General features: G+C 45.0%; 1 protein-coding gene across 9 annotated transcripts in view; it reads right to left on the reverse strand.

The window, feature by feature from the left end:
* Cabcoco1 (ciliary associated calcium binding coiled-coil 1) overlaps positions 1-15,229 on the reverse strand; it is a 107,230-nt gene that overhangs the window by 62,067 nt on the left and 29,934 nt on the right. For 5 of the 9 annotated variants that reach the window (XM_034524433.2, XM_076917066.1, XM_076917070.1 and 2 more), the window contains exon 5: positions 13,843-13,915. In XM_034524433.2, the coding sequence (XP_034380324.1) occupies positions 13,843-13,915 (73 nt within the window). The other 4 variants (XM_076917072.1, XM_076917073.1, XM_076917068.1 and 1 more) reach the window with 4 other exon arrangements.

The raw sequence follows: 15,229 nt of genomic DNA on the forward strand, positions 1-15,229 counted from the left end.
TCCATACTCAGGTCTGTCCTGGTTTTCTTTCTGTCTGTCTGTATTGCAACCCTGACACCCGGAAATGTCTTGTCGCGTGACAATTGTGAAAGTTAAATTTTTTTATCATGATATTTTATGCATAAATGATTAATACACACTAGTGAACGAGAGGGGGACAAAGGGAGAACATCCAAGAGTCATCACGGTTTCTGTATAGACTAACTTTGGAAGGAGCATCCCATCCCTTCCAGTCAACGCTAGAGGCCAGACACCGTGTCCAGCGCTCCTTCAAGGCAGGAAGATGAACTCTGCCTCTCAAAGGCAGGAGTGCATAGAACTTTTAAATCCAGCATAGGAAACGTGGGTCAAAGCTAGGCCCTGAGGGAGACCCCCTTTTTAATGTACACTTAAAAATAGTGTAAAAGATACATCTGGTAAAGGACAACTGCTTTCCTCAAAGAACATCTCTCCCCCACCGCCCCGTCCTCTCTGGACAATTCATTGTCTCCTATATTTTTAAAAATTTCCAGGATATGATTCTAAAGCATAAACACACTTCACTGAGGCACAGATGTGTGAGTGCATGAGTGTGTGCATGCATGTGTGCCTGTGTGTCTCTGTGTGTGTATGCATGTTCATGAGTGTGTGTGTGTGTGTGTGTGTGTAGCAGAGCTAAGCTCTGGTCAGATTATACATAAGCTAACACTTTAAGGGACAACATCCTGGTTACGTAACAGCAGTGGCCTGTAGGGGCCCTGTGGCCTCAGTGACGGTTATAGGAGTTGAGAAGGCAGAGGAGACATATGACTTGCCAGACTAAATATTAGTGTACAATGCTTACTTAAGGCACTTTGGTTTTTACTTAGAAACAGACCACCATTCTGCTCTATATTTCCAACCCTTAAAACATCGGCATGAATAAATTTTCCATCAGAATTCTCCAGCTCGTCAATTGAAAGTCCTTGATTATTTAAGTAAGTCCTTTATTATCAGCACTTACTAGGGGCTAAAGAAGCTACTTAAGTCATAGATGGCTTAAGATGAGAGATAGATAGATAGATAGATAGACACAGACAGACAGACAAACAGACAGGGACAGAGGGAGGGAGAAGGAGAAGAAGGGAGGGAGGGGGAGAGGGAGGGAGGGGGAAAGGAAGGAAGGGAGGAAGGGGGAGAGGGAGAGGGGAGGAGAGAGAGAGAAGAGAGAGAGAAAATATATAAATGAAACTCCTTTTGTGTCTCCCAAGAATGAACATCTTGAAATATGGGCATGAGGCTGCTTCTGCCTCCTGAGGCATGATGATGCCAAAGCTGGCGCGTGTGAGAACTCTGACCCTCCACACCTGTCACCGAGCTTGCTTCTCCTGCCGCAATCATTAGAGTTTCAACCGAAAGAAAGATGGGTGTCAGGTCCAAGACTCAAGCATCTGCCCGTCTCCCCGCCCTTGCATTAGTTCCCCACTGAGCACAGCAGCTATTGGAAAGTTGCTGAAAGGCTCAAAGCAGGTGCTACAGGAAGGCTGCCAGCCTCTTCCTACATGTTTGTTGTCCCGTGCCCACTGGTTATTCCTTTGCACCTTCTGCACCTCAGTCTTGAGCGCCTGTTCTCAGTCACTTGTAAAATATCCACCAAACCTTATTGTGATGGCCTTCAAATGTGGACACCTGGAAACCTAGCAGAGAGGTGTGGCCCTTTGTGAAGAAAACAATCAAAACATGCATTTTTTTCCCCAGATCATGGGATCTCGAATTTGCTACATTTGTGAATATGGACCGGGGTTTAGAGCTAGCTGTTTGATATCCATGTAAACGGACATCCCTCTCTGCCCCTCAGCTCCTGAGCCCAGATCATCTCCAGAGCATCCTATCCGTTACGTTACCCTAACTAGGACAGGATCAGTGCACACTCTGAACCTTACTAACAAGCAGAACGCTTGGAGACTGACTCATGGGGAGAAGAGGATAGCCCAGCTTAAACTGTTGAGGAAAATCTGAGAGAGATGATGCCATGCTTGCAGATAAATCAACGTGCTCAGTTTACAGCCAGGTCCTTGAACAACTTTACAAAATATTTCAGCAAGAATTACATTGTGAAGCTTCAGATCTGGTCAAGAGGTGATTGATTCTCACCTGCCAAGGCCTTCTGTGCTGGAGTTCAAGTCCTCCCCTTCTTGTTCCCTCCATTTTTCGATAATTTTATTATTTAAAAAGAGATAGGATTTATTTAGCCCAAACCCTTCCTGCAAGATGATCCACCGGTTTTTGGAATGTCCTTGGGAGTTCTGCAGGCCAGACTGTTCCACTTTGTATGTTGCTCTTCCTTCAGAGTTGAAGGCAGTGACTGCCTTGACTTGTGGAACCTCCTATTTTTCAGAGGCTTCTGGGTCAGAGAAAATCCATGTTGCTTTCTCTTGAACATTTGAAAATGTTCCTTTTTAGCACTTGGTCTGCTCAGCCAGAGGTCTGTCTGGACACCTCAGACAACACAGAAGAGGCTGCTTTATCTGGAAACTAAATCTGGGATTATTAATGGTTTCTGTGGGCATGTGATCACAGAACAGAAACATGTCCACTCTTTTTTTTTTCCAAATGGCTTTCGGTCTTCTACAGCCTGCCATCTATTGGCCAGATAACATTTTAAATAGCAAAATGCTGTGGTCAGAGCCCTTGTCATCCAGATCTTACTTTTATTGCCCTGGATACTCTTTGTGTTGTGTAATTTATACAACTTGAAACTACTAAGATGCTTCTCCTACTCAGATGCTGTGGAATCTTCATCTGCAACAGAACTTTGGCTTTAGGGAAAAGCACGATGCCTAATCATGTGATCATGAAATGTAGCCCTTCAGAAAGAACACGGGTGCTCTCATAGTGAGTGAGCCTCTGAAGAAATAAAAAGCAAGAGAGACATGATGCCGAATAGTGAAAAGAAAGAGGATGAAGGAAAACTTTGATATTGAGGCCTCTACTCTTAAAATCAAACAGCCTCACGTTGACTAGTGAAAACCATTTCAGTATACAGAGGCAAGAGTCACAGAGAAGCCAAGCTTATCTGATACACTGCCAACATAGGGTGAGTGCTGCCACCAGTTTGATATATGTCTTCCAGGTCTGCTGTAACAACAGTTTTCTCTGATATTGGAACATTCCATCTCGCAGGGAAGCTCCTTAAGCAGGAAGGTAAACAACTCAAAATGGCTACAGGAAGTCCCTGAAACTGACAAGATCACTAGGCCCCACCTTGCCAGACTAAACAATAAAGGAAAGAGTCTACCTCAGGCAAGAAACAAGCCAAGCTGCAAAGAAGAGTCTGAGTCCCAACCAGCTGTCTTGAAGAAACAGAAACAAGCTAAGATGCCTGGCTGAGGTTTAGATAGGAGAAAGGACACTCTCCAACCTGTTGAGCTGCCCCTCGGGCTGTGAGGTGTAGGCTTTGGAGATGCAGCTGCCTTTGAGTCATTTCTTCTCCTGTAAGTAACCCCTCATGCATACTTTTATAAGCAGTCCCAGTACAACTCACTGTTTGACTGAGTTGGACTTTGCTCATATCCATACTTTGGGTCTGTTGTGAGTTTCCTATCTGTGGTTGAATAGATGTGTGTTACATTTCCTCAGAAACAGTTTTGTCACACAACATAATTGGTGCCCAAACAAGGGCATGACCATAGATGCCTTGGGGAGAAGTGAGTACATAGTCCCAACTATGGGTAGTGAAACATCCAACCTAGGCTTGTTAGTGTGTCTTTGTGCTAAGACAGTGGCTGCACAGTTCTTGCTATGAGTGGTGAGACATGCACCTGAGGCTGAGGATGAGGAGTGTCTGTGGAGGAGTGTCTGTGGAAAGAATCCCAAGATGTCGGTCTTCATCTATATGCTGTGGGGGTGCCTGCTGGATGAGTGGCATCCACCACCTGAATAGAGATGCCCTGAAAACTGTTAAAGGTTAAGAAAAAATTTCAGTCTTGGAGATTAGTGTGCAAGGGTCGAGGTTGTTGGCAAGCAGCTGTGGAGGTTGTCTGCATACTGCATACTTGGTTTTGCATACTGAGTGATGCATCTGAGGTAAGATGGTGGCTGAGGGGGTTTCATTTGTGTAGAGCAGGGACCTGTTTACGTGAAGGAGTAACTGGACCCAGAAAGGAAGACTCGGCTAGCATCCTCCATGCAAGCCTGTGGTGTGGTAAGTAAATTAGATACATGCAGATGGAGGTGATGGCTTGACACTTGGGGTCTGGAAAGGAAAGAGACTACAAGTTAGATCTGTGCTCAAAAACCCTTCCAGGGATCCAAATACTTGGAACCCATGAAAAGATTCAGATAGTAAGGAAAACATAGTAAAACTCAGTAGATGTTACCCTGAGGGTCTGACCTTTAAGAGGAAAAGAAAAAAAAAATTTCATGACCCAACATAAAGATGGCAGCCTTAACAATGCCCTTGTACAAGAACCCAGGGTGATCAGGATATGCTCAGTGCTTGAGCTTATGACATTAGGGCGAGCCATTTTAAGCAAGCAATGAGGAAGTCTGCCGCAGCCTGGCTTGTGAGGACATAGCACATGGGAAGAGGTGGGATCAGCCGGAACATTGTGGAGGCAAAGGTAAAGGCAGTATAGCCTGAGACAGTGTGAGTGAAGTCAGCCCCTGAAGGACCAGCTTATCAGGGCCGTTAGGGATATGTGGTTATCCTCGTCTGAGGGTCTCACAAGTAGAAGGGGCTGGAGGACCATAGAGGAGATGCTATGGAAGGAGCTGATAATGTAAGAGTAGCATAAGAGAAGTTGTGTTTGAACCCTATGTCACTGGGCCAGAGAGAACTGTTTACAGAGGGGTTAAAGGAAAGCCTGACCAGCAGGGATGTTGAGGCGGGTCTTTCTAAGTAGGAAAATCTTTGTCAGACTTTAATGACTTAGGCTCCGGTGAAGAAGGCCTGCAAGGTAAGAGAGCACTGTAGAAGAGGGGAGAAAATGGTAAAGCAGAGAGAGAGAGAGAGAGAGAGAGAGAGAGAGAGGGCTGTCTGGCCTAGGCAAAGACAAAGGTGGCCAAGATTTGTGCCAAGTCAGAATTCCTAGAGAAAGAATTGGTAGGCAAATATGGTGCCAACTGGCTTCCTGAAGGCAGGAGAGTCTTGTCCCACCACAGGTAATTACAGTGACACGCAGAGGCATGAGGTGAACCAGGAACTGCAATTCCGATAGACATGTCTCACTGGTTGTCTTATTAGATGTCTAACATGACATGAATATTGTTCCAGGTAATGACCTCATTCCCTGGACACTTCTTAATCACCACAGAGCTCTTTGTGGGTACCATTGAGGAGGTAGAGACAGGAAAAACAGGAGTCCAAGGTAATCCACAGCTACAGAGTGACTTCCAGGTCAGCCTAGGATGCATAAGGCCCTGCTTTGGATATTAAAATCATAGCATGTGGCCAGTGAGAAGGTTCAGAAAGCGAGGTGCCTGCTGCCATCCTTGAGTTATAATCCTGAGACTTTTCGGCTCTGGCAATTTGTCCTCTGACCTCTATGATCATGCAGTTGCATATATCCTTGTCTATATGCACATAAATTAAATAAATAAAAATGTTTTTCTTCCTCCCTCTCCACCTCCCTCCCTCCCTCTCTCCCTCCCTCCCTCTTTCCCTCCCTCCCTCCCTCCCTCCCTCCCTCCCTCTTTCCCTCCCTCCCTCCCTCCCTCCCTCCCTTCCTTCCTTTCTTCCTTCCTTCCTTTTATTCCAGGTGCTGGAGAGGTGGCTCAGTATTACAGAACAATTGCTGCCCTTTTAGAAGATTCATGTTTGATTGTTTTTTTAGCATCCATGACTGACAGCTCCTGGCTGCCTAAAACTCCAGATCCAGGACACCCAACACCCTGTTCTGGCCTCCATTGGCCCCCGAACACAGGCGCACATACCCATACACAGACACCTCCAAGGCTCTGAGTGTACAGACACACACACACACACACACACACACACACACACACAATCGAAGTTCTTCTGATAAAGGATGTTTAAGTATGTCACAATCTATGTTACTTTTTCCAATATTGCAGGCAAACGCACAGGTATGCTCTCATATTTTTGCCCCTTGTCTTACTACACACTTGAGATAAACTCGGGGAAGTATAGACCTGGATGAAATTGACCGTGTTTTAAAACTGACCAGCTGTCAGTAGACTGCTAACCCATTTCTGTTTGTGTTGGTCCAGCATGGGGGTGCTTTTTATCACTCTCTCACAAGAGAGGGTGCCGCAGATTAAACTTTCCAGAATGTAGATATTTTGATTGGCATTGCTTTCTTTTCTGGGTGGGAGATTTGAGATAGATAGGGTCTCTCTATCAATCTGGCTCACCATGAACTCACTGTGTATCCAGGCTGGTCTTCAAATTGTGACGGTCCTGCATGCTCGTAACACCACACCCACCATGCTGGGCTTTTCATTTGGACGTTCTTGAGAACTGAAACTGTTTCAAATCTTTCCATGAGTTTATTGGCTATTTAAGTGTCTTCTTGTACATATATGCTTTTTTTTAAAGTTATCTTTTTAAAATATATGTTTGTGCCTGTGTCTGTGTTAAGAGTTTGTGAATACACATGCAGGTGCCTGCAGAGGCTGGAGGACCTCCCTGGAGCTGAAGTTAACAGGTACCTGAACTGCTTGATCTGGATGCCATGAACAGAGCTCAGGTCATCTGAAACAACAGTGCAGGCTCTTAAGTGCAGAGTCACCTCTGCAGCCCCATAACATGCTTTTGATATTTCCTCCCGGCAAGCCTTTTGTATTTGCAGCACGGAATTCCAGACAATAGCAACAGAGTTACTTCCTTTCTGTCATTTATTTATATCACAGATTTTGCTTTAGAAGTTTGGTTTTTATACTTTTCTAGAACCTCCTACCCCCAGATACAAGTTAAAATTCTGACGTAGGCAAAGACATCTGGGAGCTTGGCATTTCAAAAGGTGTTCCATATAAGAGAAAAATTTCCTGATTAAACATGAATAGCAGAAACACATTTTCTTTTAAGGGCAGCTTCTGAGTCCTTGGTAAAGGATTTGGGGGAATGAACATTTATAATTTAAACACTGGCGCAGGTTTCTCGCTGGACAAGCAACATCGTATTTCGAAATGTGGCGTTTTCAAACCAGGAGATGAAATTCTGCTGTCATTGTTTTTCCCCACTTGGAAAAATTTGGAGCACCGGTTGAATGTAGGTAGGCCCACATGGAGCAGACCAAGAGAAGTGATAATGGCCGGTCTATAATAAGCTCCATGATGGAGATCTAGAGTTTTAGAAGTTAGCTTCTGAGGCAGAACACGGGTTGCCGATCGCCATCAAGGATGTCAGCCCTCAGGGCAGGAACCTAGCAGTGTTAACGATTCTCTCGCTGACTTTCCTCCATCCGTCCGTCCTTCCCTCCCTCCCTTCCTCCTTCCTTCAGTAGCAATGTCTCTAAAGCTGCACAGTGAAGGAATAATCGCTTTGGATTGGCCAAGAAATGCGGCTCAGCAACTGAAGCGGAGGAGAGGGCGAGGCGTGTGATTGCCGAAATCCCAGAGACCCGGCTGCAGGGCCTCTGAGACTGATGCTGCAGTCATCCGGGAGGGCAGAATCACTTGAGTGGCAGCTCAAGGAGCTGAGGTGCCAGGTGAGCTGCTATGGAAACCATCTTTAAATTATGCACCTGCCATTTATCAATTGTTTGGCTGGAGACAAATTCGCCCAAATTTCTCGGGGAAGATTGATACTTAAAGGAGGGTGATTGTTTTTCAGAGCTCGGAGGGAAAAGGCCGAGAGTGAGGTTTGATGAATTGGAGGCTGAAACATCGACCACTTTCTTTAAGTGACAGATTCTCCAGTCACTTTGTCATGTGTGCCAGACAGGGCAGATAAAGTTATTTCAACACAACAGTTTCTGATGGATTTTTCTCAGTACACCTACCTCCCATTCCACTAGGTCAAACAGCAAATTACACGCTGTGTTATCTTCCTTTTCAGAAACTTGCTAATGGGCTAATTAAAGGCAAAAACCTCTTTCAAGATAAAAAAATTATCTGTGTAAGTTTTGGCAGTATTTTTAAAGATTTATTTTTAATTATGTATATATTTATGTGTCTCTGTGTGGGTATATGTGAGTGTAGGTTCTGGACGCGGCCACAAGGGGGCGTTGGATTCCCCTGGCGTTGAAGTTACAAGGCATTTTTAATAGGTACGTTTTAAGGATAGAGGGGAGGGTGAAGATATTGGTAGCTCCCTTCAATTACCTCTTCCTTTTCCAAATCTATCCAGACTTGAATGCTGTTTGCGCTGCTCTCTTATCCATAAGACAGCGGCTGCAGCAGATGTTACAGCAGCTTCCTGTTTTGTTTATCTGACTTCATACGTCAAGTGAATAAAAGAAACTTTACGTTTCTGTCTTGGTATTTTTGTCCCCCCACCCCCACCCCCAGATACAATGTCATTAACACCCATAATCTGGGTAGCTTTGGAAATCAGAGGGGGAAAAGGTTTCCTTTATTTTGAGTTTGCTTAAGAGCATGGACTCGGAACATGAAATTATATCCCATTGACATCCACTGAGCCGGAAGAGCTCTGAATCCCTGTATTTTTTGACCTGAAGTGGTATTATTTTGGGATTTGAAAGTCTACCGAAGTATAGGTTCAGGCAAGGTAGGCACTTAGGTGTACTTGTGATTCTCTTTAAATATCTCCGTACATCTTTCACATGTATAATAGCCACATTCGGGCACAGCACTGCTTATACGGGCTGTGTTTCTGCCAATGGCTGCGTGGTGTATGTTATGGCCTGAATGGTGATCAGACATGCTACAGTGCGAAGTGCTTTCATGGGGCTGCACCAGGGGCCTGGGGAAGCATCCTGTGGCAGAGTGTCCCCTGCAGAGTAGTAACCCTGCTGGCTCCCGGGGCTCACACTGCCCTTTCTGTCTCAGTTCAGAAGTTGGGAGAGGTATTGAAATGGACCAGGTCTCATGAAAATTTTCATCTCTCAAATAAATGCATTACGGGCATGTTTAAACGTGCTTACGTGTGTATGCACATACGTGTGAGTGCACACACATGACCTTTGTGTGTGTGTGTGTGTGTGTGTGATTCAAGGTCTGCTGTGTCGTCACACTGATGAACTTAAACAGAATAACTATTTTAAGACTTGATACACAGCTCACGGTTCATGAAGACGATTTTATCTTCATCTGTGGGGGGTTGTGGTGGGGAATTTGGTCTGCGACAGTAGACTATGCCAGCCCCTTGCTCTATATGTGACTGTTTCGATAGATCCAGTGTTGTAGTTACAAGCTAAATACAGCAGAACAGTGGTAAAGCATTTAAATTCATGGGCTTGAGAACTCACCAATCGTTTTCCTGTTTAGCCTTTCCCTTGTAAAACTCCAGGTGATGTCTCTCAGACCGGCTGTCTATCTGTCAGGATGTTGGGGGTGGTGGGGGATGAGTGTAAGCATACACCTGCCCTTGATTTATAAAACTTTCCTTTTGAGAAATCTGCTGGGGTTCTTGTCTTCTTGTATAAGTGGTACACGAAGGCATTTATGTTGTTGTTAAGTGCCAACATCAATCTGGAACAGGTAGGGTAAAATATCCCCTTTCCACTTCCCAGCCTGCTTCTACTTACACCCTGCTCCCAGGAGGCTTGTCACCCAAGCCTGAGGACCTGTGTTTGAGCCTCAGAAGGAGCACATCAAAAGCTGGGTGTGATGATGACACATACTTCCAGTGCTGGAGGTGGATATGCAGGACGCCAGGGCTTGCTGGTCACCCAGCCTCGCCTAATCGGCGAGAGCTAATTCCTGCAGTCTGTTTGTATTTTCTGTGATGGGTGCCTTTAACGTGTGCTGGGTTCTGATTGCCGGAGAATGGTTGCTGGTGGTGCGGTCCAATTTTGGTTTAGAGGAGGTTAGAATTATATATTGTAGATTAAAACCCTCCAGAGAGAATCTTAAACTTGATTCAGTCCATATGAGGACCGACTTTTCCAAAGGTGATCCTTTGGGGTGTGGCACAAATTTCTTGGTGTCACCTATACTCTCTTCTCTCACTCTGTTTTCCTGTTCATTAGAGACCTGGTTCTTATTTTCTCAGTGTCTTCGCCTCCTTTAAAAACGAACAGACAGATGGTTAGGTCGAAAGCATCGCCAACTTTTTTACCTCTGCGATTCATACGTTTTGTAAGAAGATTTATTTCTTATTGTTAATTATGCATGCGTGTGAGCGTGCGCCTGTGAGATGAGTGCAGGTGACTCGGGTGACCAGAAGAGGGCGCCAGAGTCCCTTGGAGCGGAAGCCTTATGAGCCGCCTGATGTGGGTGCTGTGGACCAAACTAACATCCTCTGCAGAAGCAATGTGTTCTTACCTGCTGAGCCATCTCTCCAGCCTCAGATTCATAATGCTTTTGCACTAATAGCTGAGATCTCAAAATACTTAAGTTTTTTTTTTGTTTTGTTTTGTTTTGTTTTTTTTTTGTCTTGCCCTGTTTTCCTAGTTCTCAGAGGAAAGGTTAGGGCAAGGTGATTTACAGTCTGCTGATACTGTATGTGTCTGCCGTGGGCGAAGAGGCCTTTAGTAAGTTGAACTTCGTGTAGAATTTTGTATAAGCTGGAAATCTAGCATATGGACAGTTACCCCAGTTGATACTAAATGCTGTTTTTCTAAATACTCATGTGTCATGTGCTAGATTTTATACATCCATTAAGTTTCTAAGTTTTCATAATGATGGTAACAAACAATAATACTTAATCAATGTTGAGAAATCGTACAGCCTTCCCATAACAGACGCCAGGACAGTTGACCAAGCTTGGGCCTCTTCTTTCAAAACCACACGTGCGTTATTTCAATCTCTCCCCTCAATCTCTTGCCTCCCTCTTGTTTTTCTGAGGTAATTAATGATCATTTCTGAGCCCACCTGAACAACCCAGAATACTTCTGCCCCCTTTCAAATTCCCCCACTTAGTCAAATTTGCAAACCTTTAAACACCGATAACGGTTTTTACGAGGTACACGGATTAGCACACAGTCATTACCAATGTACAGCTAGCTAGCAGGTGTTCAAATACCTGATGTTCGCTCAGCTAAGCCTAGCTTATGCTTGGGCTGTTTCCCTGGTTGTTTGAAGGAGTTCAAACTGGTCTGGTCTGTTTTTTGTTTTGTTTTTGTTTTGTTTTGTTTTGTTTTGTTTCCATTACTAGAACAGAATACTCAGGGCAGACTAACTTTATGAAGAAGAGTAGTTAGTTTGTTTCATAATTCTAGAGATTTAATTTCAGGTTGCTCTCTTGGGCGTGGCTTGGCGTGGCTTGGGCGTGGCTTGGGCGTGGCTTGGGCGTGGCTAAGATGAGATTCTAATGGGAGACAGCGATATCATGGCAAGGGCGTGTGAGAGGAAGAGCTCTCGGCTTCCATCAAGTTGTCAATCGCTTCTGAGGATGCTCCTCTAATGACATATTCTCTTGCCAGGCGCTGCCCTGTTCAGGGTCCCCTCAGCTCTACAGTGTCACACTGGGGATCAGGAACCAACACGGATCTTTGACGGTCACACTTAAACCACATTCATACCCCATGTGCTCCGAACAAAATGTCTGGAGTGCACTTGGAGGCCAGTCATTTCTATCCGTAGGTCCCTCCTTTCCACGGGTTTATTTACCTGTATTGTAAGTGTTTTAAGATGCCATGTCATAGATCCAACACAACCTCACATTGCCGGGACTGCTCCCTGCATTCCCATGACACCCCCCGACGCTTGTCTGAACCTCCCGAATTCCCAGCAAATGAATGGTTAGTGGGGAAACAGTCAAAACTTTGGACCAGTTCAAAGATCCAGCGGGAAGAACTGGCAGATAGATTTCCACGACTTTATTATGGAGCGAGCAATACTTAGTTACTCTGTTTTTGTTTGGCAGCCGCTGGTCAGCATTGCTTGGGTCTGCTACTTAACTAGCAGATGGGAAATGGGAGCATTGTATGTCATTTAAAAATGTTAATACGTGGTCTGGATATGTCAATGAACAGAGGCACGCGTATTGCACTCGAATCCTCTATCAACAGTTAAGAAAGAAAATCAGGTTTATCATAGTGGTTTAGCCTATTGAATCTGAAATATGCCCCTGATTGTCAGGGTCTCTCATTTGAGCCCAGAGCTTCAAGACCAGCACAAGAAGTCACATAGTAGTGGCTCAGACTCCTACCTTCTCCGTTAATCAACAACCAGGTATTTGTACCAGAAGTCATCAGAGATTTCCACGATGATACCAATAAATAAATAAATAAATAAATAAATAAATAAATAAATAAATACATGATAGCTGCTTTTGCTGGTCCTTTACAGTTCTATGACTGTTCAGCTCTGGAAGACCCAACGTCCTTCTGTTAAGCACACTCTGTCACTCTGACCAGCTTGGAGCAAACACAACAGACAACAAACAAGCTGGTCTCTGTCCACTTCGTCCCTGTGACTTTTCCATGTTCACAGATATCATCAGACAGACCTTGGCCTTGCAGGGAAGGGGCACACAGGAGAGACAAACTCTGTGACATGGTCTTCATGTATCTAAACATCTGCTTCTGTGATGTGGAAGCAATGTCAACAACCCAAGGGTCCCTAAGTCGATGGTACAGGGTAAGGTTCATTCTGTCTGGTGCTTAATCTGAGGAAAGGTGGGTAGATGGTGGGGTTTCTTCTCCACCCTCCACCATCAACGACAATGGTTGTGCTTGTCACGTATCCTTCTGGGAGGCAGTGGAGCTGCTTAAGGAGATGGAGGACTGTCAGGAGCACCTTCCACACCACCCTCGTCTCATTAAGATGGATTCCCCACTCAGGGTTCTTTCCCAGTACTTGCACATGTATGACTTACCTGAGAATGCTTCCCTAGTGCCATAGACCTTACTGTAAAACCCCCCTTCTTCCGTTCGTCACCCGAAAGATTATTTGGGGTGAGTTTCAGGAGGACTCTGTCCTGTATGATACTACAGGCTGTCACACATTAGAGAAAAGTAGCATGTGACCTTCTCCTTGGGGGGAACATTCCTGTTGAGTGGCATGACTGTATGAACCCACAGGAGACACCAGAGAAATTCACAGGATGATGGATGCTTGTGGAGTGGGAGCCAAAATTTAGCAAGAGAAGGTCAGTTGAAATTAAGGGCGGGGGTTGGGGGGGGAAAGAAAAGAAAAAAGAAGACAAAACCCTCAGAGGCTGTGTGTAATGAATGAGCCCAACTCCTTTGTTAGAAACACAATGCCACGAATCAGGCTTGTGTCAGGGAGGAAGTGAGGTTTGAAGCAGGTCTTAAAAAGGAGCAGACGAAACAACACAAAACCAGGAGAGAGAGAGAGAGAGAGAGAGAGAGAGAGAGAGAGAGAGAGAGAGAGAGAGAGAGAAATGGATGAGGGAAGGAGGGGAGAAGGGAGAGAGAGAGAGAGAGAGAGAGAGAGAGAGAGAGAGAGAGAGAGAAATGGATGAGGGAAGGAGGGGAGAAGGGAGAGAGAGAGAGAGAGAGAGAGAGAGAGAGAGAGAGAGAGAGAAGCAAGCTAGGCTGGTCCACCTTAGAGTGCCCTGACTTTAGTTGGGCAAAGACATGAGAACCCTATTGTCCTATTGAACAGAGGTGTGTCAACAATCTTTAGATAGTTAAACATGCACCTAACAGTTCCCCAACTCTCAAAGGTGGTTTATTTTCTAACTCGGAATCTCACCTGATATGAGTATTCTTCTTTCGTTACTGCCTGATTGTATTAATGCTTCAACCAGCATGACCCGGGGTTGCTTTGAGCAGTTCTGGATTCAGATACTGCTAAACAGCCCAGCAGAGTCTCCCCAGCGTCACTTACCTCGGTCCCAATGACAATTTCTTCCCTGGCGGAGTAGAACAGAAACTCGTAGAGCCTGTAGTGCTGGAATAAGCTGAAACACAAAACACACATGCAGCTATCATACACTGACAGCAGGAGAGGAGAGAATATCTGAGGCAAAGGAAAAGGGTTTCGACTAAGCTAGAGAGAGTCAACTGTGGTACAGAAATCTTTCCTTCCTTCCAAAAGGAAGCTGCTTGGGAATGCTGGGAGACTCGAGTTTTGCTTTGTAAGACACCTACAGGACAACACAGGCTTTAGAAAGCATCAACAGATCCACCTGTGACATGGGGGAGGGGGACCAGGGATGTGTCTCTAGGGTACAGAAGCATCCATGGAGCCATTCTCAACCCGTGGGTTGCCATCCCCTGTGTGTGTGTGTTCACATATCAGATATCTCAAATATCAGATATTACATTACAAACAGTAGCAAAATCACAGTATGAAGTAGCAATGAAATAATCTTATGCTTAGAGGTCACCACAACATGAGGGAGTGCATTCGAGGGTCGCAGCATCAGGAAGGTTGAGGACCACTGATCCAGTGTGTTTCCTAGTTTGAAACCTAGCACCCTCCTTGGCAGCGGCCAACTTCACAGCACTGGCTATCCTTTGTTCGAGACTGGACTCAGTCCTAGTATTCACTGGGCTGTGGTTTTATACACAAAACACCTCACACCGACAAAACGTTTCAATATTAAATCAGTCTGTAAGAACACCAAGGGGAAAATGGCCCGCCAAGGTCTGAAATTTGTTTCTGAGATATCTGACCTTCCTGTGGGCTGTGTGGTAGAGCATCGAAGGCTGGCATATGGTAAGATGAGTCATTTCCTTTTCTTCTCACCGGAAAGCTAGGGGGTCAGTGACAACGGACTATGAAGAGCTCAAAGTCCACACGTTGGCAAATAAATACTTCTGGTAAGCTAAGAGCTTGGTGATGTACCATTGAGAGTTAAAAATGTTACCAAAGAGCTGACTTCTAATATCCTGTTTGTGATAATATTTGAATTTTTCTAATTCCCTTCCTGCTGGTTGGGAAAATTAATAGACTCATAATACAGCAAAATACCCAAGAACAACGACAACAACAAAAAAAATTGTCTTAGTGGTTTTTCTCCTTCACTCTGGTGCCTTTCTGCTATTTAGGAAAATTGATTTTAATATAACTGAGAAATTAACATTTGTGAAAATGTAGCTACAGAGCACGTGTAATAATGGCTTCTTCTGGCTGCTGTAATGGATCAAAGTTTCAATTCATTTGAAGTCAATGGAAAAATCCTCAGGCAGCTGGGTCCCTCCGAGTTACATTAGCCGTGGGGCTTCCTAGGAGCCCGGTCCATTAAAGAGTCGTGGCTGTGTGGGCCCAG

The sequence above is a fragment of the Arvicanthis niloticus genome, chromosome 20 (assembly GCF_011762505.2).
Source record: "Arvicanthis niloticus isolate mArvNil1 chromosome 20, mArvNil1.pat.X, whole genome shotgun sequence".
NCBI classification, from domain to species: domain Eukaryota; kingdom Metazoa; phylum Chordata; class Mammalia; order Rodentia; family Muridae; genus Arvicanthis; species Arvicanthis niloticus.